Consider the following 24,669-nt stretch of genomic DNA (forward strand, 5'->3'; position numbering starts at 1 on the left):
CATCTTCGGGACATGCTCGGGACATCTTCGGGACATCTTCGGGACATCTTCGGGACATCTTCGGGACATGCTCGGGACATCTTCGGGACATCTTTGGGACATCTTCGGGACATGCTCGGGACATCTTCGGGACATCTTCGGGACATGCTCGGAACATCTTCGGGACATGCTCGGGACATCTTCGGGACATGCTCGGGACATCTTCGGGACATGCACGGGACATGCTCGGGACATCACGGGACATGCTCGGGACATCTTCGGGACATCTTCGGGACATCTTCGGGACATGCTCGGGACATGCTCGGGACATCTTCGGGACATGCTCGGGACATCTTCGGGACATCTTCGGGACATCTTCGGGACATCTTCGGGACATCTTCGGGGCATTCTCGGGACATGCTCGGGACATCTTCGGGACATCTTCGGGACATCTTCGGGACATCTTCGGGACATCTTCGGGACATTCTCGGGACATCTTCGGGACATGCTCGGGACATCTTCGGGACATCTTTGGGACATCTTCGGGACATCTTCGGGACATGCTCGGGACATGCTCGGGACATCTTCGGGACATGCTCGGGACATCTTCGGGACATGCTCGGGACATCTTCGGGACATGCTCGGGACATCTTCGGGACATTTTCGGGACATGTTCAGGACATTCTCGGGACATACTCGGGACATGCTCGGGACATCTTCGGGACATCTTTGGGACATGCTCGGAACATTCTTGGGACATCTTCGGGACATGCTCGGGACATGCTCGGGACATGCTCGGGACATGCTCGGGACATGCTCGGGACATCTTCGGGACATCTTCGGGACATGCTCGGGACATCTTCGGGACATCTTCGGGACATGCTCGGGACATGCTCGGGACATCTTCGGGACATGCTCGGGACATCTTCGGGACATGCTCGGGACATGCTCGGGACATGCTCGGGACAAGCTCGGGACATGCTCGGGACATCTTCGGGACATGCTCGGGACATGCTCGGGACAAGCTCGGGACATGCTCGGGACATCTTCGGGACATGCTCGGGACATCTTCGGGACATGCTCGGGACATGCTCGGGACATGCTCGGGACATCTTCGGGACATATTCGGGACATCTTCTTGACATGCTCGGGACATGCTCGGGACATACTCGGGACATCTTCAGGACATGCTCAGGACATCTTCGGGACACCTTCGGGACATGCTCGGGACATGCTTGGGACATCTTCGGGACATCTTCGAGATATGCTCGGGATATGCTCGGGACATCTTCGGGACATGCTCGGGACATCTTCGGGACATGCTCGGGACATCTTCGGGACATCTTCGGGACATGCTCGGGACATCTTCGGGACATGCTCGGGACATCTTCGGGACATGCTCGGGACATCTTCGGGACATGCTCGGGACATCTTCGGGACATGCTCGGGACATGCTCGGGACATCTTCGGGACATCTTCGGGACATGCTCGGGACATGCTCGGGACATGCTCGAGACATGCTCGGGACATCTTCGGGACATCTTCGGGACATCTTCGGGACATGCTCGGGACATCTTCGGGACATCTTCGGGACATGCTCGGGACATGCTCGGGACATGCTCGAGACATGCTCGGGACATCTTCGGGACATCTTCGGGACATCTTCGGGACATGCTCGGGACAAGCTCGGGACATCTTCGGGACATCTTCGGGACATCTTCGGGACATGCTCGGGACATCTTCGGGACATCTTCGGGACATCTTCGGGACATGCTCGGGACATGCTCGGGACATGCTCGAGACATGCTCGGGACATGCTTGAAACATCTTCGGGACATGCTCGGGACATCTTCGGGACATGCTCGGGACATCTTCGGGACATCTTCGGGACATGCTCGGGACAAGCTCGGGACATCTTCGGGACATCTTCGGGACATCTTCGGGACATGCTCGGGACATCTTCGGGACATCTTCGGGACATCTTCGGGACATCTTCGGGACATGCTCGGGACATCTTCGGGACATCTTTGGGACATCTTCGGGACATGCTCGGGACATCTTCGGGACATCTTCGGGACATGCTCGGAACATCTTCGGGACATGCTCGGGACATCTTCGGGACATGCTCGGGACATCTTCGGGACATGCACGGGACATGCTCGGGACATCACGGGACATGCTCGGGACATCTTCGGGACATCTTCGGAACATCTTCGGGACATGCTCGGGACATGCTCGGGACATCTTCGGGACATGCTCGGGACATCTTCGGGACATCTTCGGGACATCTTCGGGACATCTTCGGGACATCTTCGGGGCATTCTCGGGACATGCTCGGGACATCTTCGGGACATCTTCGGGACATGCTCGGGACAAGCTCGGGACATCTTCGGGACATCTTCGGGACATCTTCGGGACATCTTCGGGACATCTTCGGGACATGCTCGGGACATCTTCGGGACATCTTCGGGACATGCTCGGGACATGCTCGGGACATGCTCGAGACATGCTCGGGACATCTTCGGGACATCTTCGGGACATCTTCGGGACATGCTCGGGACAAGCTCGGGACATCTTCGGGACATCTTCGGGACATCTTCGGGACATGCTCGGGACATCTTCGGGACATCTTCGGGACATCTTCGGGACATGCTCGGGACATGCTCGGGACATGCTCGAGACATGCTCGGGACATGCTTGAAACATCTTCGGGACATGCTCGGGACATCTTCGGGACATGCTCGGGACATCTTCGGGACATGCTCGGGACATGCTCGGGACATGCTCGAGACATGCTCGGGACATCTTCGGGACATCTTCGGGACATCTTCGGGACATGCTCGGGACAAGCTCGGGACATCTTCGGGACATCTTCGGGACATCTTCGGGACATGCTCGGGACATCTTCGGGACATCTTCGGGACATCTTCGGGACATGCTCGGGACATGCTCGGGACATGCTCGAGACATGCTCGGGACATGCTTGAAACATCTTCGGGACATGCTCGGGACATCTTCGGGACATGCTCGGGACATCTTCGGGACATCTTCGGGACATGCTCGGGACAAGCTCGGGACATCTTCGGGACATCTTCGGGACATCTTCGGGACATGCTCGGGACATCTTCGGGACATCTTCGGGACATCTTCGGGACATGCTCGGGACATGCTCGGGACATGCTCGAGACATGCTCGGGACATGCTTGAAACATCTTCGGGACATGCTCGGGACATCTTCGGGACATGCTCGGGACATCTTCGGGACATGCTCGGGACATGCTCGGGACATGCTCGAGACATGCTCGGGACATCTTCGGGACATCTTCGGGACATCTTCGGGACATGCTCGGGACAAGCTCGGGACATCTTCGGGACATCTTCGGGACATCTTCGGGACATGCTCGGGACATCTTCGGGACATCTTCGGGACATCTTCGGGACATGCTCGGGACATGCTCGGGACATGCTCGAGACATGCTCGGGACATGCTTGAAACATCTTCGGGACATGCTCGGGACATCTTCGGGACATGCTCGGGACATCTTCGGGACATCTTCGGGACATGCTCGGGACAAGCTCGGGACATCTTCGGGACATCTTCGGGACATCTTCGGGACATCTTCGGGACATGCTCGGGACATCTTCGGGACATCTTCGGGACATCTTCGGGACATGCTCGGGACATCTTCGGGACATCTTTGGGACATCTTCGGGACATGCTCGGGACATCTTCGGGACATCTTCGGGACATGCTCGGAACATCTTCGGGACATGCTCGGGACATCTTCGGGACATGCTCGGGACATCTTCGGGACATGCACGGGACATGCTCGGGACATCACGGGACATGCTCGGGACATCTTCGGGACATCTTCGGGACATCTTCGGGACATGCTCGGGACATGCTCGGGACATCTTCGGGACATGCTCGGGACATCTTCGGGACATCTTCGGGACATCTTCGGGACATCTTCGGGACATCTTCGGGGCATTCTCGGGACATGCTCGGGACATCTTCGGGACATCTTCGGGACATCTTCGGGACATCTTCGGGACATCTTCGGGACATTCTCGGGACATCTTCGGGACATGCTCGGGACATCTTCGGGACATCTTTGGGACATCTTCGGGACATCTTCGGGACATGCTCGGGACATGCTCGGGACATCTTCGGGACATGCTCGGGACATCTTCGGGACATGCTCGGGACATCTTCGGGACATGCTCGGGACATCTTCGGGACATTTTCGGGACATGTTCAGGACATTCTCGGGACATACTCGGGACATGCTCGGGACATCTTCGGGACATCTTTGGGACATGCTCGGAACATTCTTGGGACATCTTCGGGACATGCTCGGGACATGCTCGGGACATGCTCGGGACATGCTCGGGACATGCTCGGGACATCTTCGGGACATCTTCGGGACATGCTCGGGACATCTTCGGGACATCTTCGGGACATGCTCGGGACATGCTCGGGACATCTTCGGGACATGCTCGGGACATCTTCGGGACATGCTCGGGACATGCTCGGGACATGCTCGGGACAAGCTCGGGACATGCTCGGGACATCTTCGGGACATGCTCGGGACATCTTCGGGACATGCTCGGGACATGCTCGGGACATGCTCGGGACATCTTCGGGACATATTCGGGACATCTTCTTGACATGCTCGGGACATGCTCGGGACATACTCGGGACATCTTCAGGACATGCTCAGGACATCTTCGGGACACCTTCGGGACATGCTCGGGACATGCTTGGGACATCTTCGGGACATCTTCGAGATATGCTCGGGATATGCTCGGGACATCTTCGGGACATGCTCGGGACATCTTCGGGACATGCTCGGGACATCTTCGGGACATCTTCGGGACATGCTCGGGACATCTTCGGGACATGCTCGGGACATCTTCGGGACATGCTCGGGACATCTTCGGGACATGCTCGGGACATCTTCGGGACATGCTCGGGACATGCTCGGGACATCTTCGGGACATCTTCTGGACATGCTCGGGACATACTCGGGACATGCTCGGGACATCTTCGGGACATCTTCGGGACATGCTCGGGACATTCTCGGGACATCTTCGGGACATGCTAGGGACATGCTCGGGACATGCTCGGGACATCTTCGGGACATGCTCGGGACATGCTCGGGACATGCTCGGACATGCTCGGGACATGCTCGGGACATGCTCGGGACATGCTCGGGACATCTTCGGGACATGCTCGGGACATCTTCGGGACATACTCGGGACATGCTCGGGACATCTTCGGGACATCTTTGGGACATCTTCGGGACATGCTCGGGACATCTTCGGGACATGTTCGGGACATGCTCGGGACATCTTCGGGACATCTTCGGGACATTTTTGGGACATCTCCGGTACATCTCCGGTACATGCTCTGGACATCTTCGGGACATCTTCGGGACATCTTCGGGACATCTTCGGGACATGCTCGGGACATCTTCGGGACATCTTCGTTACATGCTCGGGACATGCTCGGGACAAGCTCGGGACAACCTCGGGACATGCTCGGGACATGCTCGGGACATCTTCGGGACATGCTCGGGACTTGCTCGGGACAAGCTCGGGACTAGCTCGGGACAAGCTCGGAAAAAGCTATTGACATGCATGGGACATCTTTGGGACATGCTCGGGACATGCTCGGGACATCTTCAGGACATCTTCGTGACATCTTCGGGACATCTTCGGGACATCTTCGGGACATCTTCGGGACATGCTCGGGATATGCTCGGGACATCTTCGGGACATGCTCGGGAAATGCTTGAGACATTCTGATGACATGCTCGGGACATGCTCGGGACAACCTCGGGACATGCTCGGGACATGCTCGGGACATCTTCGGGACATGCTCGGGACAAGCTCGGGACATGCTCGGGACATGCTCGGGACATGCTCGGGACATGCTCGGGACATCTTCGTGACATCTTCGGGACATCTTCGTGAAATCTTCAGGACATGATCGGGATATGCTCGGGACATTTCGGGACATGCTCGGGACATGCTCGGGACATCTTCTGGACATCGTCGGGACATGCTCGGGACATCTTCGGGACATGCTCGGGACATCTTCGGGACATGCTCGGGACATCTTCGGGACATCTTCGGGACATCTTCGGGACATGCTCGGGACATGCTCGGGACATCTTCGGGACATCTTCTGGACATGCTCGGGACATGCTCGGGACATACTCGGGACGTGCTCGGGACATCTTCGGGACATCTTCGGGACATGCTCGGGACATTCTCGGGACATCTTCGGGACATGCTCGGGACATGCTCGGGACATGCTCGGGACATGCTCGGGACATGCTCGGGACATCTTCGGGACATGCTCGGGACATCTTCGGGACATCTTCGGGACATACTCGGGACATGCTCGGGACATCTTCGGGACATCTTTGGGACATCTTCGGGACATGCTCGGGACATCTTCGGGACATCTTCGGGACATCTTCGGGACATCTTCGGGACATCTTCGGGACATCTTCGGGACATCTTCGGGACATCTCGGGACATCTTTGGGACATCTTCGGGACATGCTCGGGACATCTTCGGGACATCTTCGGGACATCTTCGGGACATCTTCGGGACATCTTCGGGACATTCTCGGGACATCTTCGGGACATCTTCGGGACATCTTCGGGACATCTTCGGGGCATTCTCGGGACATCTCAGGTACATCTCCGGTACATGCTCGGGACATCTTCGGGTCATCTTCGGGACATCTTCGGGACATCTTCGGGACATCTTCGGGACATCTTCGGGACATTCTCGGGACATCTTCGGGACATGCTCGGGACATCTTCGGGACATCTTCGGGACATGCTCGGGACATCTTCGGGACATGCTCGGGACATCTTCGAGACATCTTCGGGACATCTTCGGGACATCTTCGGGACATTCTCGGGACATCTTCGGGACATGCTCGGGACATCTTCGGGACATCTTCGGGACATGCTCGGGACATCTTCGGGACATGTTCGGGACATGCTCGGGACATCTTCGGGACATCGTCGGGACATCTTCGGGACATCTTCGGGGCATTCTCGGGACATCTCCGGTACATCTCCGGTACATGCTCTGGACATCTTCGGGACATCTTCGGGACATCTTCGGGACATCTTCGGGACATCTTCGGGACATCTTCGGGACATCTTCGGGACATCTTTGGGACATCTTCGGGACATGCTCGGGACATCTTCGGGACATCTTCGGGACATCTTCGGGACATCGTCGGGACATCTTCGTGACATTCTCGGGACATCTTCGGGACATGCTCGGGACATCTTCGGGACATCTTCGGGACATTCTCGGGACATCTTCGGGACATGCTCGGGACATCTTCGGGACATCTTCGGGACATGCTCGGGACATCTTCGGGACATCTTCGGGACATTCTCGGGACATCTTCGGGACATGCTCGGGACATCTTCGGGACATCTTCGGGACATGCTCTGGACATGCTCGGGACATGCTCGGGACAAGCTCGGGACATGCTCGGGACATGCTCGGGTTATGTTCGGGACATGCTCGGGACTTGCTCGGGACAAGCTCGGGACTAGCTCGGGACAAGCTCGGAAAAAGCTAGGGACATGCATGGGACATCTTTGGGACATGCTCGGGACATCTTCAGGACATCTTCGTGACATCTTCGGGACATCTTCGGGACATCTTCGGGACATGCTCGGGATATGCTCGGGACATCTTCGGGACATGCTCGGGAAATGCTTGAGACATGCTGATGACATGCTCGGGACATGCTCGGGACAACCTCGGGACATGCTCGGGACATGCTCGGGACATCTTCGGGACATGCTCGGGACAAGCTCGGGACATGCTCGGGACATGCTCGGGACATCTTCGTGACATCTTCGGGACATCTTCGTGAAATCTTCAGGACATGATCGGGATATGCTCGGGACATTTCGGGCATGCTCGGGAAATGCTTGAGACATGCTGATGACATGCTCGGGACATGCTCCGGACATTGTCGGGATATGAGAATTTCATGAGAAATAAATGCAATATTAATTTTATTTTTAAAATTGTTTATTAAGAATCTATGATTCAATGTCTATAAATTTGTATCTTTTTATTTTTCAAAGGAACATATATTATTTGACATTTTTTGATTCAGTGCATGTTTGCAATTTCTTATTGTATACCAAACCAGGTGAACAAGTCAATACTAGACCTTTGCCGTTTGAACAGAAGAAATATGCTGCTGGATCACTTGGATTTGGATAGAAATGAACACCTTGCTTTGGGCATGGAATATTGGCCTTAGTTGGTGGCATCTTAGCATATGGCAATACATTACGAGATTTTGCTGAGATCTATTAAAAAAATGAATTTTTTTAATGATTCAATGATTCTTAATTGATCAAAAATATTAATACTTACTGTGCAGTTTACATTTTCCTTATAATCACAACTGTTCAACTTAGGATTGAAGTATAATCCAGAAGCACATGTTTCAAGCATAGGAACACTATTGTAGCAAATATAAAACCTAAACAAGATACAAAAAATAAAATAATTATTGTCTTCATTAATATACTCATTATAAAATAGACTTACCTTCCGCAATCAGCCTTACTTTCAACAAAGTCTATATTGTAAGGATCATTATTATTATTGCACATGTTTTCAACACAATCTACATATTTGGGAAAATCGCAACGGTTGGTTTCTGGATTGTATTGTAAATTTCTGCTACACTGTTGCAATACAGACGCTCCAGCAAAACATAAAATATATTTATTGCAAGTTTTTGGGTAGGGCATGAACTGTAGGGTGTTGTTACACTTGGGAAGGCATTCAGTTTTTTCGGGCTCATCACAACGCTGTGTCCTTGCGCTGAATTGAAAACCATCTGAGCAGCTTCCGGGGTAGGCCTTTCCTCCCATACAAGTTATATACTTACCACAATCTTCCATGTCCGCTAAGAATATCCCATCCTTGACTCCTTCGCAAACATTAATTTCAGCAAAAGTGGAGCTTGTGGTTATAACGACCACAGCCAAAACGGTCCAAATAAAATCTTAAAAGAAAATTTATTTAAAATTTCAGTAAAGCCTTAAAAGTTTTATAATAATTTTTTAAACAAATTTTAAATTGGGTTAAAAAATTACTTTTCATGATATCGATAGGAGGATCCTTATTGGTCTTCTTCGCAGCTATAATGACACAATGAACCTGGTATGACTTGCTCTGAATTCAAACTCAAAGAAGATGATTCTTTTATATGAAACAAAATAACAAAATTGTGTTCTTTTATTCGAATCAAAATCAACTTAAAAAATTGATATTGTAGTTGGTTATCGTGAGTGCGTTGAAATGTGTGAGGAATTTGATGTTTCTCGTGTTCGTTCAGATCCTTATCGGTAGCTAACAATCTAACAACAATTAATGTTTCATATTGATATAATTGCTGGTACCAGTGTTTTATCTTACTAATTGTTATCAATTCATCTGAAGCTTTTAAGAAAAAATATATTGATGATGAACTTGACAAATTCATGATCAATGTTTAAGTTTGATAAAAATTTATTAGATAACAATTATTCTCAATTCTAGTTTCTGTCTATCTATCTATCTCCCCCGTTTAGACAGGAGGGGCAATTTTCTAAAAAAGGACTTAAAATTTTAAAAAATATTTAAAGAACAACGGCAACACTAACAGTTATGAATGATACCTTTTCAAAAGTCAGAATTGTACACTTAAAGCCATAACTACATTGACCACTTTTTGAAAATGTACAAAATTAAATTTTTTTCTTACAAGCGCGAAAGTATATAGTTATTTAAACCAGAAATAAGCTTTCTACATCATTATTTTAAGTTTTGCAAACTGAAATACTACCAAAAACAGGTTTAAAATATTTCACTTTTGTACTTTCGCACACTTTGAGCCCATGTTGTTAATGATTAATTCTAATTTTTTATATCTAATAATTTATATCAATCAATGGTTTTCGAAACAATCGATTTCAAAGTCAAAATTTGCGAAAAAAAAAGTTAAAAAAAAAGTATTGAATACTATTTTTGTGAAGACTATGGATTTAAATACGAAATCGATGGATAAAGTAAATTGCCTCAATTGATTCCTTATGGGGACTTTTCACGAGTCGATTTTTCCCGTGCGGCGAAGCTTTTCGACCCGTGTGAACATAAGTTGCAGGCGACTAAAGTGACAATCCCCATAGAAAAATCCTAGTCGACCGACATATCGTGCGGCTAAAATCGACTCGTGAAAAGTCGGCATTATCAAACACTTAAAACAAATGTTCCCATGCCTTCTAGTTTTAAGAAAATTGAAAAATAGGAAGAATTTCAAAAAGGAGGTTCTCATTTCGTCAGATTTTTTTTATGTTTGTTACCTTAGAACTTTCGACTGCATGAACCGATTTTGATGGTTCTTTTTGTATTTGAAAGCTATTAATGGTAGTATTATCTCATTTCCATGCAAAAGCCAAAGTTAAATCCATAGAAGTCGTTTTTTTTGTTGATAAAAAGGACTATTTTATTACTATTTTTATTTTAATTCATTCATTCATTCCTGTTCCTTAAAATTATTTTTTTATCAATATCTACTATTATTATTATAACCAATGGCAATGATGAATCTTGATTTCAGTTTCAAAATGCATATGAAGATAAATATATCTTGAGTTTCTAACCTTGATATAAGATCATTTATCGCATAAGTTTACTTGTATTGTAATTGTGAAAGCATATTTAATCTTATCAAACAAGTTTCGAGTATATGAACATCAGCCAGCAAACATTTTAAGTGGATCCCCTTTGTTTATAACATCTCCGAAAACATATCTCACGTGTTGAAAAAATAGGATCTTATCATATTTCCGCTACATAGGTAGCATTTTATATTTGGCCGATAAGCAACAGATAACAATCACATTTCTTTGCAGAAATTATTTTCGAACTGCAGAGTACACGATAGATAAATTTTTGGTTTAATTTGTTATTGTTATTAGTGCTAGGCTTTATTGCTTCAAAAATCATACAAGCAGCAAGAACTCAGAATTGATTCTTTAAGTTCGTTATAATGGCGGAGTGCAATAACTTACAAAGCAATATCCCGCAAGTAACAATTTATCTTCCATAAGGTTAAAATCTTTAATTTCTCTAAAGGGCTTGCATTAAGTTTGTGAAACGAAGATTCAAACTTTCGAAGCTAAACTTTCGTTAACCGCTTCCTAAAAACGTAGTCCAAGTGGAATTTAAAAATTTGTACAAACATTAATGTTAACATTTCGTTTCAATTTCATTAAGGCTACATGAAATTCCATTGTAGAAGCTTTGCAATGGCTTTGCAAATGAAATTGTATTGAAACTGCTTACAATATCCTTATGAATGCTATGTATTTTTTTTTAATCCAGTCCAAAAATTATCAGATTCAAAATTATTTAGGTAGGTATTTGAGTTTGGTAGAAGAAATTGTTGAATTGTTGTTTTTGATTGAAAATAATACAAAATATGATTTATATCATATTCAAATATAACAACTTATATTTTGTATCTCTGTAAGAGAAAAAAAGAAGATCAATTTCAGGCGCATGCGCAAAAAGCTTTTTGTTCTATATGTTGGCCTTAGAGAAGTTAAGGGTTATCTACTGTAGAAGCCCGTGAGACATGTCCAATGAGACATGTCCGATGAAACATGTCCCACGAGACAGGTTCCATGAGACATGTCCCATGACACATGTCCCATGACACATGTCCCATGAGACATGTCCCATGAGACATGTCCCATGGCACATTTCATGAGACATAGTGTCAAAATTTAACACCGATTTAACTATTTAACGCAATTCACACACGGCCTTAAGGATCGAATTGAATCTGAATTGAAATTTCGATCCAGGTATATGACTATACCAGATCGAGGAATCGAATTAAAATAGAATCGAAAACACAATTTTTCTTTTAAATATATTTGCATTAAAATAGAAAAATCTAACCAAAAACAAAGTGCAAGTAAAACTAGATATCATTTAGACATACATAAGGTGAATTTGCAAGTAAGAAGACAATCACACACAATTTCCACCATAAATTATATCTCGAGTATTCAATTCGTTAGGTATTATGCATATTTTCTATTCGATTCAGCTCCCCGAGTCGGATCGGATCGACAAATCCGGATTCAATTTGATATAAATATATATATATATATATATATATATATATATATATATATATATATATATATATATATATATATAGACCTAAATACTGATTCAATTCGGATTCAAATCGCCATACAAAGTCAGCTATTACACGAAGCCTCAAGAGGCTTGACTCTTTTTTCGAATTTTCTTTTGATAATCATTTTGTGAGGCGCTTACTATTACACGATGCCTCTTGAGTCAAGGACTCAAATTTGACATTTCTCTTTTGATTTAAAATTTTGTTGTTGTTGTATTGCACCAAGAAGCAAAAAGAAACGAGAGGGAATGTTGAAAAAAGAAAAAGTGGAAAAAGAAACGTCAAAAAAGAGTCTCGGACTCACTACCCACAACTCTCCGGTCATATAATTTTTTCTTTCGTCTTTTTTCTCTTTTGCACTCATTATGTTTAAAAAGTGTCGCGCCTCTTGAGGCTTCATGTAATAGCTGACAAACGGGGTACCTGTGAGTCTCCGGCCAAAAATTTTGAGACTCATTTTCACGTTTCTCTTTGATCTTGTTCTTTTTTTTAACTGTTTTGCTTTATTTGATTCCGTCGGTCGCATAGTTCGCTTCATTCGATGTATATTATTTGGATGTATATGGTAACTTTTTTTTTAAATTAATTTTAATGTTTTCGTTTTGGAAGTTTTTGGAGTTTTTTTTTTGTATATTTTGATGCTTTTTTTGGAATGAAAATACACACGAAAACAAAATAAAACAAAAAAAAAATAGCTGTCAAATTTGCGTCTTTAAAAAAAATACTACGTGTAGAAGCGCGCGATGCACCGAAGAGAAAATCAAAAGGAAATTCGAAGATAATTTCTTCACCTTGCGTCTTCGTGTAGAGCAGACAAAGAAATAAAATTCTCTGAACTCATTCATTAATTCGTTACTCGTTGTTTTCATTTTTGTTTTTTTTTTTTCAACGAATACAACTCGCTCAAACATTTTCGCTTCTGTCAAAATTTGTGTTTGCCATTTTTCATCCAGTTTGTTGCCGGAGTTTTTTCACCACATTCATCTCGTCCACAAAAGAAAAGAAAAAAAAAATTAAAAGATAAAGAAAAAACCTATTTGTTGTTAATTAATTGTTATCTTTATTGAAATTGAATCAATTGATATAATTTCTTCATAAAACATACACAAATTTGAAGAAAAAAAATGTAAAATTTCCCAAAAGAAGAGCGAAAAAAAAAACACTTCTAAGAAAGAAACTTTCCATTTGGCTGACATATTTTTTTTTGTATTTTGCCAATATTTTTTGTCTATGTGAAAATTTAATAAAAAATGGCACCAGTAAAGAATCCAAATAATAATAATACGGGAACAGTTCCAAAATTAACACAATCCGGATCTTCTTCGTCATCTTCAATGATCGAAACATCGCCATCAAGAACAACCAAATCATCATCATCATCTGGGAAAAATCCAAATTTGCAAAGATCAAATGGAATTGTTATGGGTCATGGAGGAGGCGGTGGCGGTGGTGGCGGAGGTAATTCAGTGCAGAGTCTAACAAATAATACACCACCTGCCACTGCCACTGCAACAACAACAACAGTTCCACAATCTGGGGGAATTGGGGCAGTAGGAGGAGCAATGTCGTCGAATGCATATGCATTGCGGAAGAATACAGAAATTGTTGCACCCATTCGTAGGGAGCTTAAGGATTTGAATGTAAGTTTTCTTTTTTTTTTTCTATGGTTTTATATTTTTTTTTTCTTTGCAACGGGAAGATGGTTTTTCTCTGCTTTTTTGTATCCTCTTGAGGTCGATGGTAAAATGGTAAAAGAGTGGGTGGACTTTTTTTTTTTTTTTTCTTCCAAAGGCGTTGTCAGTTCTTTAGGCAGAAAAAGAAGCAGTAATTGAAGATAAGTCCTTCCTGTGATTTTCACTTGGAAATTATTTTTTTTTTGTGTTCTTCATAGAAGATTCCTTACAACCAATCTTGTATTTTTTTTTTTTTGTTAAACTGGCTTCCAGAATGTAGGTTGTTACATTAGGTAATTCATCTTAAACCAAAAAGCTTGATTCTTACTGGTCTGGGTTAAAAAAAAAGATATGTGTTGTTTTTGTGAAACAGGAAAAAAAGAAGATAAAATAGTTGTAACCAAAGGAAAGTTGAAGATTGTGTAGCAAAGGAAGAGCGAGCCTTTACAAAAGTGCTACCTACTACAATATTGTGTTTCACAATGTGTCCCATTCGCAAATGGAGACTGAAAATTCTAAGGGCGATTTTGTTCACTATTGCTCAACTTGGAGCAAACTCTCAAGTTGACAAACTTGAGAGTTGACTTTAACTCGAGAGTTAAAACAAAAGTTGAGAATCTATTTTGTTCACTATTTTTTTCTTAACTCTCGAGTTTAAAAAACAAAAGTTGGCCAACTTTCAGTTTTGAAAATATCCCTGGGATATTTGTGACAGCAAAGACAAATAATGTCAGTTTATAATCATCTTTTTATGTTTTTGTCATCAGTTAGAATTTTAATTAAGTTTGTGTTTTATTTTTGGTGTTCAAAATGTCGAAGATTTTTTATTAGTCCGCTTGTACGTGCGCGCCGTTTTTCAAGAATTTCAAATTCAAATCATTTGATTGATTTGATAAAATTATATTATTTGTATGGCTGTCAGTAATATAAAATGCGGAGTAATTGAAATAAATGTAACTGGATAGATGTGAATAGCGTCGGAAATGGTCTTTAGCAGAATTAAAAAAAAAGAAAAAAACAGAAAAAATTTACACCTCATACCACCAGAAAAAAATGGTTTTTTCACAAAGAAATGTCTAAATTTGAAGGTTTTAATAAATGTACATTTTAATAATATGTACATAAGAAAATAAATAATGCAATTCTTTCTCTTTAAATTTGTCTTTGTTTTCGTTTTGTTTTTGCATCATATTTTTTTCTATGAATTTGTTCTTTTCCATGAGCAAGATTTTATATCGATACCACTAAAAAGAAAATGTTATTTTTCGATTTTTTCCTTCGGAACATTAATTTTTATCACAATAACTGCCAACAAAATTTTGACAGAAAAATAAAAAAATAATAATTTTAAAGCAAACTCTCAAGTTTGGTCGGCAAACTTCTACTTTTTCCGGAAGTTGAGAAAACCGGAAGTTTATAAACTCTCGAGTTGAGAATCGAAAGTTAAAAACGTCAACTTTGCGTGAACAAAACAAAATCCAGAAGTTGAAGATAAAAATCCTCAAGTTATGCTCAACTTCTAGTGAACAAAATCACACTAAGTGCAACTACGAAGTTGAACAGCATTTTGATGCTTTTTATGAAGCTGTTCTTAGGAAGGGTTACTATCACCCCTGCTGTGTAGAGATGGGTAGTTCCGGAGCCAAATAGTTCCTGGAACTAGTTCCTCACTCGGAACTATGTAGTTCCACTCGTTCCACAAAATTAATTAATTATATTATTAATTAATTATTAATTAATTAAATATTTTGTTTAACAAAACTAATTACTTCTTTTTTAAATTCAAACTTATTACTTAGGTCCAATTTATTCACACTCCATTAAATTTAAAGTCGCCATTAAAAAAGGGAAATTTTAAAATTTGTATGCGATTTGACAGTTTTATAATTTTTAATGGAGCCCTTAAAAATAATGGAGAGTGAATAAATTGGGCCCTAGTTGTTTAACATTATTTGGAAGATCATTGAAAAGTTTAAACCCTTTATAAATAAGACTGTTTTGAGATCTTGCATTTCTAAAAGCTTGCAGTCTTATATCCTCTCTATTTCTTAACATATATAATTGAACATCTCTGACGTAATGAATATATTTTGACAAGTATTTTTGTAATAAATTATTTTTGATTTTAAACACAAAAAATATAACATTGAAATAAATACGTTGTTTAACAGACATCCACATCAAAGTATTTAGCATATTTACAATAGAATTATATTTACTACATCGAAGTATTGCACGCATTGCTTTATTTTGAAGTTTTTGTAAATTGCACATAGAGCTTTGGTTAATTAAATACAAAACAGTAAAACAGTATTCAAAATGTGGTTTAATAATAGTATTTACTTTATTTCGAATTCTTCTAAGGAAACCAACTTTCTTTGAGATTTTTTTTTGAAATATATTGCACATGTGGTTCAAAACTTAATTTATAATCAATAATTACACCTAAGTACTTTATTTGCAAAACTTGTTCAACAGTTTCTTGATCTATAGTTACGTTAACATTAACATTATCGTTTAAAACCATACATTTAGTTTTTGATACATTAAGTTTCAGTTTATTAGCCTTAAGCCATACATTCAACCCATCAAGATCTTCTTTTAATAATCGTTCACATTCCTGAGTTGATTCCGCTTCGACAAACAATAGTGAATCGTCTGCAAATAGAGCAAGCTCACAGTTCTTAATAGCTTTGTTCATATCGTTGATGTAGCAGTTAAAAAGGGTTGGACCAAGTATGGATCCTTGCGGAACTCCTAGATCAATTAAAACAGTTCCATCAGTTCCGACACAGCCACACACAAAAGAAAGAAAGAAGAAGAGGAACAAGAAACAAAACGAAAGCAAACATGTCTCTCAGGAAAAAAAAAGAATAGGTAGATTAAGTTTGTGTCAACAGTTTTCCTGATTGCTTTAAACGGCCATCAGAAAAAAATATTCAATTTCATACTATTTCTTTTTTGATGCATTTTCCTGAAAAAAAACTCAAATTCTTGATAGTTCCAGGAACTAGTTCCGACCGAAAAAAGAACCGTTCCATGTTCGTTCCGGGTTTGGAACTGTTTTGCGCATCACCTCTGCTGTGGAGTCTTGTAGTATATGAGTTACTGAAACATCGAACATTCATGACATGAGTATTCACTGTCTTGGTTTTTCCGATGACATTGTAATAACTTCCTACGGAAAGTTCGAGGAGACGATTTGTGATATTAGGGCCAAAATACTATTTAGCGCCTAAAAAGTTGTCCCTTTGGACAGTGAATTTTGAAAAAAAAAAAAAAATATGGAAATTTTTATCAATATATTTTCATATATTTTAGTTGACATAAAATGGTTTTACTTTAATTTATTATAAAATAACATTTAGACCGATATGTTTGGAATGAAATTTCTATATTCATGACAGTTTAAACACGAAGTGATCAAAACCAAACAATTGCGTTACTTTAATGCAAATTGCAGTTTTATTTGTAAAATCATATACATAATTAAGCTCTCTGATATTCCTATTTGAAATTATAGGAACAACGTAAGTCTCCTATGAAGTTAAATCACAGAAAAATGAATTTCAATTAAATATTCTTAATAGTTTATTACCAAAAATCAGCTTTTAAGTTTTAAATACCACTACATTACCAAGATAAACCACAATGTTACCGTGATTTGCAAACAATTCAATCCAAATTTGGGTTTCAAACTTGTAAATGTAAATAATTTATAACTCAATATAGTTTGTCTACTAATTTGTACTTTTTCTTCAAGAAAAATGAAATTCAATCAAAGGGACAATTTTTTAGACACTTTATACTATTTTGGCCCATATATCAATTTGTTTTATTGTTTTTAATATTAAAAGTTAGTATTCTAACAATTATTGTACTGTCTGAGAATATCTTTAAATAAATTGTTATGTATTAAAATACTTAACATAGTGAATATTTAAATAAATAAGATCGAAAAACATACCAAAACCATTCCATGGAATTTCCCTTAAGTAGCTTTCTCCTTTAAGGCTAGTACATACTTGGTGAAGCAAGTCGTGAAGTGAATTCATACATTTTTTTGTTGGTCACCCGTGAACGTTCCTGTGAAATTTCGTGGTGAAAAAAAATTGTAGAGTTTTGCTTCAAGACGTGAAGTAGTTCTCGTGCAAAATATACGGGAATCTCTTTCACTCGTGAACCTACTCTCCTCATATAATTTTCGAACAAAGTTTATTTGATAATTGAAAACAAACAAAAATGGTATAAATTCACTTCACGACTTGCTTCACCAAGTATGTACTAGGCTTTAAAGTCCAGTAACCTCCTCAAATCAGAAAATCATTACAACGAGATGTTGTTCATATAAAATAATTTACTATAATATCTAACATGCCTCGGATTTCGCTGTCTTGGTTTTGCAGATGACATTGTAAGAAACGCCCACGGAAAGAGGACTTACAGCTACAAGTTAATGGTTTTTATCGATGGGACTACATATTAACCCATCGGAAACAACAACAAAAAAAGGCTCTCGGTCTAGAACTTGTTACGATTATTATGGGTTCAGTGAGAACTTGCTCTATAACGCTCATAAAGAAGGGCTTGATATTGAACACAACATTTTTCCATTTAAATGCACCAACGAAATAGATACTTGAGATAACAACAGGTTTTAGAATTATTTTCTCGTGGAATACTCCAAATAATCAAATACCTAAAAAAATATAAATTTAAAGACAGAACTGAAAAGGCACAATAGACCTTATAGGTTGCAGTGCAACTTTCCCACATACATTAATTTATTTCCAATTGAATTGAGGCAAGACTTCAATAAATTTACTGGTTGACCCTAGTAGAGAGATTTTTCAAAGCAAATAAACCTTTCCAGCCTTTTCGCTTCTTCTTAGATTGAAGTTGTTTGAAGTCGTTCCAGAAAAAAAAAAAACAACAAATAAATCACGTATCCCATCAATCTTCATCGCTGTACTTCCAGCTTTCATACCAAGTCGATCTCTCCTCCACTTTTCACCAATATATAACTGAAAAAAAAAGTATCTCTCGAACTAATACAGAAAGATTTCATTAATTCTTGTTAATATCAATGTTACGTAATCTTTCATACGTAACGAATATTACTGAGAACGGTTTGCCGTAAAGGCAGGGGATGTGAACCCGACAAATGGGTTCCTCTCCCTTTAAAGTTATTTGCCTATCGTTTCCCTATCGTTTCCCTATTGTCCAGCTATTAGGCACACTGGAGGCCAGTTATTTAGAGGCAACAAAGGCCCACTTTCTGAAAACAAGAAAATAAAAGATTAATTATTTGTTTGTACAATATTCTTACGTTTATTTGGGTTGAATTAAAGTTTACAAAGTGATCCTCTGGAAATCGCCTAAGTTCCTGACTTCTATGCTTCTGACTTCTATGCTTCTGAGCTTCTGAACTTCTGAACTTCTCTTAATTATTTTTAGACTATTTATACAACTTTCTTTTAATATTATTCACTAATACTTATAAAACTAAAGTATACAATGTAAAGTATAAAGCATTACCCAATTACGAAACTAGGATTGCTTACATCGCAATCTTGGGTAATACTTTAATACTTTATTTATTATTTGTTAAATTGAAATACAAAGAATTACCCAATTACAAAATTAATATTGCATACATTGCAATTTTGGGCAATTCTTTGCTTATTATTTATTAACCTATATTTTAAATTATACCTACTTAATTTCTTTTTACCTTACTTTGCGTCATCCTCAATTTCTTGGTGACGCAATATGAGCCATCAACACTTAATAACCAATATGACCCATCAGCAGTTTTCTTTCGCTTATTTTAATTGTGACGATCCAGTATGTTTTGTCACCGGATCGTCGACCTGCCGTCGCTTCAACTTATTATTGAAGTTGAATCATTGGCCAGGTGTTTACAATTATTATTGGCCCAATTAATTTGAGTATTCGTTTGTTTTGTTTACACAGCGAATTACTCTTGGTGCCCTTGAATTAAATTCAATTATTGTGGAGGGTTATGGTTAGTGTGAGACATAATAGATTAATGTCTAACACAACACCTCCCCCCTTTAAAACAATTGCATTTTTTGTTTAGAAGAGACAAAAATTGCTGAGTGGGTTGCTTGCTTTGGTAATTGAGCGGATATTTTTGTGATCAAACAGTAGGTAAAGTAAATTAAGCAGGTATTTCAATTTTACAGGTTTTTAGGAATTTGGTAAAATAAGATTGTTTAAAAATTTTTTTAATGTAAATGGATTTTGACTTTGAAGTATTATTTACTTAAAGTTAACATATGAGGAATTCATAAATATTTCATTTTTATAAAATTATCTTTGAAATATTATTTAATAAAAATTTTTCATTTTTATAAAATTAAAATTTTTTAATTTTTTAATGTAAATGGATTTTGACTTATAACATTGTCTTTGAAGTATTATTTAAAGTTAGTTTGTTAACATATGAGGAATTCATAAATATTTTATATTTATAAAATTATCTTTGAAATATTATTTAATAAAATTTTTCATTTTTATAAAATTAAAATTTTTGAATTTTTTAATGTAAATGAATTTAAATTTTTGAATATTTTAATGTAAATGAATTTTGACTTATAACATTGTCTTTGAAGTATTATTTACTTAAAGTTAACATATGAGGAATTCATAAATATTTCATTTTTATAAAATTATCTTTGAAATATTATTTAATAAAATTTTTCATTTTTATAAAATTAAAATTTTTGAATTTGTATGTAGGTTAAATTTTTTTTTTTTTTTTTTTTGTTATATATGTATATCTTAATTTAATCCAAGTATCGTATTTGTTTATAGTCCTTTAGGTTAACGTTATCTTGCATCAGTTAAAATCCGTTGGTCCTATCTTGCATCAGTTATAGTCCCGTGGGTTAGTCCTGTGTGGGGTACCTATTTTATTGTTTGTTTTTGTTTTGTTTTAGTATATGTGTGTGTAGTGTTGGTGTTTTTTGTGTATGTGTGTTAATGTGAATTTGGGGCTCTCTATCTCCCATCTTTTATTTATTTATATTAATTTTTTTTTTTTTTTATATATATTGTAATTGTGTTTGGGGCTCTTTATCTCCCATCTTATTTTTTTCTTTTTATTATTTTTTTTTTTTTTTTTTTTATTCTGTTATCTTTTATATATATATATATTTTTTATTTTTTTAACTATGTATTATCTTTTTTGTTTTGTTTGTTTGTTTTTTTTTTTTTTTTTTTTTTTTTTTTTTTTTTTTCTTTTTTTTTTTTTTTTTTTTTTTTTTTTTTTTTAACCTTTGATATTTTAATTTTATTTCATATTTTGTTTTTTTTTTTTTTTTTAAATAAGTATATTCACTCGTTTCCTTTTAATAAGAATTACACTATTTGTAGGGCTGGGTATTTCTACTATTGTGTATGGACCTTTCCATATTTCAGACAGTTTGTGTTGTCTGTTTTCATTTTTTTATCAATACCTTGTCTCCAATATGGTATGTTTTAACTTTTATACCCTGGTCATAATAAATTTTTGAGTTCTTTTTACTATTGATCAGGTTTCTTCGTGCAATTGCGTATGTTTTTTGGAGTTTATGTCTTAAAATGAAGTAATAATTTTCATTGTCATAAACTGGTTCTGGGTCTCGCTTTAGATTAGATGGTATGTCAGCTGTAAAACCAAAAAGACAGTCCATAGGAGTAAATTTCGTTCCTTCGTGAACACTATTATTGTACACAAAAGCTGCTGTTCTTAGGTACTGGTCCCAAGATCTTGGATTTTCATCACAAATTGTTCTTAAATATTCTACAAGAGGTCTATGAGCTCTTTCAAGTGCACCGTTTGATTGAGGGTGGTAAGCTGTTGTTTGTAATTTTTCTATTTTTAAAAGCTTACATACTTGTTTAAATAATTTACTTAAAAAATTAGTTCCTTGATCAGTTACTAATCTTTTTGGTATCCTATATCTAGTTATAATTTGTTCATAAAATATATGGGCAATTGTTTCTGCCTCTTGATTGGGTATTGCATAAAAATCTACGAATTTAGTTAGGTTGTCTTGAAAAGTTAATATATACTTATTTCCTAAATGTGAATCTTGAAGGGGTCCTACTACGTCTAAATAAACCTTATCGAATGGTACTTCACAAGTATCCGTTATTACCATTGGCATTTTTGCCACTGGGCTCACTTTCATTTTCTGACACTTTGGGCATCGTTTAATGTATTTTGAAATGTCTTTGAACATATTTGGCCAAACGTATTTCTTTCGGATTCTATTGTATGTATTAATAACGCCTTGATGTCCGCCAAAGGGTGAATCGTGATAATCTCTAAGTATTGTCATTTTTTCTTCGTGATTGTCTATTTTTTCTCTGGTATTTGTGATATCTATATTTTTGTTCGGTTCGGTTGATTGAATAATTTGTTTCTCATTTTGAGAATTGGCATCGTCATCTATGTCAGTATCGAAGTCAGTTCCGTCCTTGTTTTTATCTTCTGTATCTGTATTTAGTAAAGCTTTCTGAGCTCTTGTGACAGTCAAACAAGTTTTCTCGTCCATTGTGTCTTTATTGTCAGACGTATTTGCTGGTATTCTACTGAGTGCGTCAGCATTAATGTTAGTTTTTCCTGCTTTATATTTTAAAGTACATTCACTATATTCTAATAATTTGTGGTGTAATCTAATAAGTCTAGATGTGGGGTCCCTTACCCTAAAAATACCGGTCAGTGGTTGATGGTCTGTATACACAACGAATTTTCTACCTAACAGGTAACATCTAAAATTTTTCGTTGCCCAAACTATAGCAAGCATTTCCTTTTCTATAGTTGAATACTTTCGTTCTGTCTTGTCTAAACTTCGGCTAGCATATGCAATAGGCTTATCTTTCCCTACTTCTCCTTGTGAGAGTATTGCTCCAATGGCTTCATCGCTAGCATCAGTAGTTAGAATAAAATCTTTTTCAAAATCGGGATAAATTAGGAGAGGGGGTGATACTAATAAGTCTTTAAGTTTTTGGAAGGCTTCCTGACATTTGTCTGTCCACTTGAATTTTACATCTTTTCGCGTTAAGTTAGAGAGTGGTCGTGCTATTTTTGAAAAACCTGGAATGAATTTTCTGTAGTAGTTGGCTAAACCAAGGAAAGATTGTGTTTGTCTAACGGTTCGGGGTACCGGGAAATTTTGTACACAACTTGTTTTGCTGGGGTCGGGCTGTGCCCCTTCTGCGGAACACTTATGTCCCAAATATACAACTTCTCGACGGAGGAATTGACATTTTTCTACATTAAGTTTTAAATTGTGTTCCCGCAACCTGTCAAAAATTAATCTCAATTTTGTATTGTGATCTTCTATATTTTTGCCATAAACGACTATGTCGTCCAGGTATACAAAACATTCTAAACCTTGTAGTCCAGTTAGTATATAGTTCATGAGTCGTTGGAAAGTCGCCGGGGCTCCTTTGAGTCCAAATGGCATTCGTTTGAATTCATAGTGTCCATACGCTGTACTGAAAGCAGTTTTTTCCCTATCTTCTGGATGGACAAGTACTTGGTGATAACCACTTGCAAGATCCAGTGTAGTGAAATATCTAGCATGTCCTAGTTGGTCGAGTATGTCCTCTATTCGCGGTAGTGGGAAAGCGTCCCCTATTGTACAATCGTTAAGTTTCCTAAAGTCAACAACAACTCTCCATCGTGCTTCACCGTCTGGACCCGCCTTTTTAGGTACTACTAAAAGTGGTGAGTTCCAAGGACTTTTGCTTGGTTGAACTATATCGTTTTCCAACATTTCAGCAAGTTGTTCATTTATAATACCTCTTTGTTTTTCAGGTAGTCTATACATTTTTGTATTTATTGGGGCCTGATCTTGTTTTATTGGTATTTCATGTGTCATTGTATTTGTGTGAGTCAATCTGTCTCCTGGTAAATGGAATATGTCATTGTACTGTGCACAAAGATCTAATATGGCCTTTTTTTCTTCATTATTTAAAGTTTTTTCTTTATTTAAACTCTGTTTAAGTTCTATTATTCTTTTTTGTTCATTAATTGTTGACGTTTTTGTGTAATAACATGATACGTGGTTTGTATCTGTAAAATTCCTATCAAGATTTATTATATTATAATTTTTTAAAGGAACTAACTCTAAATCAATATTATGTATTTTAATTTTATGTTGTTTTGTATTTATTATTGGAACTAATATACTATTTTTGTTATGTTTAACTAAACAATTTCCTAAAAATACTCCATCTTCTATTTCTTTTCCTAAACAAATCATTGCTTCTTCATTTTGTATTGGTAATTCGATTATCTTTTTTGATCTGGGAGGAATTCTTATTTCCTTTTTCAAAGTTAAACTAATATTTTCTTTATATGTGTCGCCATTTTTACGTGGTAAATTCTGTTTACCTATTCTAGTCTGAAGAAATGTGTTTACTAATATTAGTCTATTTATAATGATATATAATAATGTTATAACCTTTTATGTAAAATTGTATATGATAATGTTATTATTAAATTATATATTTCTTGTAATTTTGTTTTTCCTAACCTTTGAGGTTGTATTAATTGAGCTAAATTTTCATCTTCTACTTCTTCTTCTTCTACTTGTGTTATAATTTCATTTGTTTGTTGGTGAAAACCATTTATTGTTTCTTTTTCTTGTGAGTCCGCTGTTTGCAGTGTATTTTGATTAATTTTTCTATTTAAATTGTGGTCTGTGTGTGCAGTACCTATTTTCT

At 39.1% G+C, this 24,669-nt stretch overlaps 2 protein-coding genes across 3 annotated transcripts in view; one reads left to right on the top strand and one right to left on the bottom strand.

Moving 5' to 3' along the window:
- Positions 1-8,115: 8,115 nt before the first annotated feature.
- Positions 8,116-9,444, bottom strand: LOC129919966 (probable chitinase 10). The gene is made up of 4 exons (XM_056001106.1): positions 9,150-9,444; positions 8,596-9,058; positions 8,419-8,527; positions 8,116-8,351 (listed from the first exon to the last, which is right to left on the bottom strand). The coding sequence occupies exons 1-4, from the start codon at positions 9,154-9,156 to the stop codon at positions 8,130-8,132; spliced, it is 801 nt and encodes a 266-aa protein (XP_055857081.1). The 5' UTR covers positions 9,157-9,444; the 3' UTR covers positions 8,116-8,129.
- A 3,768-nt stretch (positions 9,445-13,212) lies between these two features.
- The window catches only part of LOC129919959 (uncharacterized), a 34,670-nt gene continuing 23,213 nt past the window's right edge, over positions 13,213-24,669 (top strand). For both annotated transcript variants that reach the window (XM_056001091.1, XM_056001092.1), the window contains exon 1: positions 13,213-13,890. In XM_056001091.1, the coding sequence (XP_055857066.1) occupies positions 13,501-13,890 (390 nt within the window). In that variant the 5' untranslated portion in view covers positions 13,213-13,500. The remainder of the gene's footprint in view (positions 13,891-24,669) is intronic.

The sequence above is a fragment of the Episyrphus balteatus genome, chromosome 4 (genome assembly GCF_945859705.1).
Source record: "Episyrphus balteatus chromosome 4, idEpiBalt1.1, whole genome shotgun sequence".
Lineage (NCBI taxonomy): Eukaryota > Metazoa > Arthropoda > Insecta > Diptera > Syrphidae > Episyrphus > Episyrphus balteatus.

Excerpts from the sequence above, each read along its gene's own strand:
- LOC129919966 (XM_056001106.1), bottom strand. Across the intron at positions 8,528-8,595 it reads AGTAAGGCTGATTGCGGAAG|GTTTTATATTTGCTACAATA; the intron begins GTAAGTCTATTT and ends TATCTTGTTTAG. Across the intron at positions 8,352-8,418 it reads AGGAAAATGTAAACTGCACA|ATCTCAGCAAAATCTCGTAA; the intron begins GTAAGTATTAAT and ends TTTTTTTAATAG.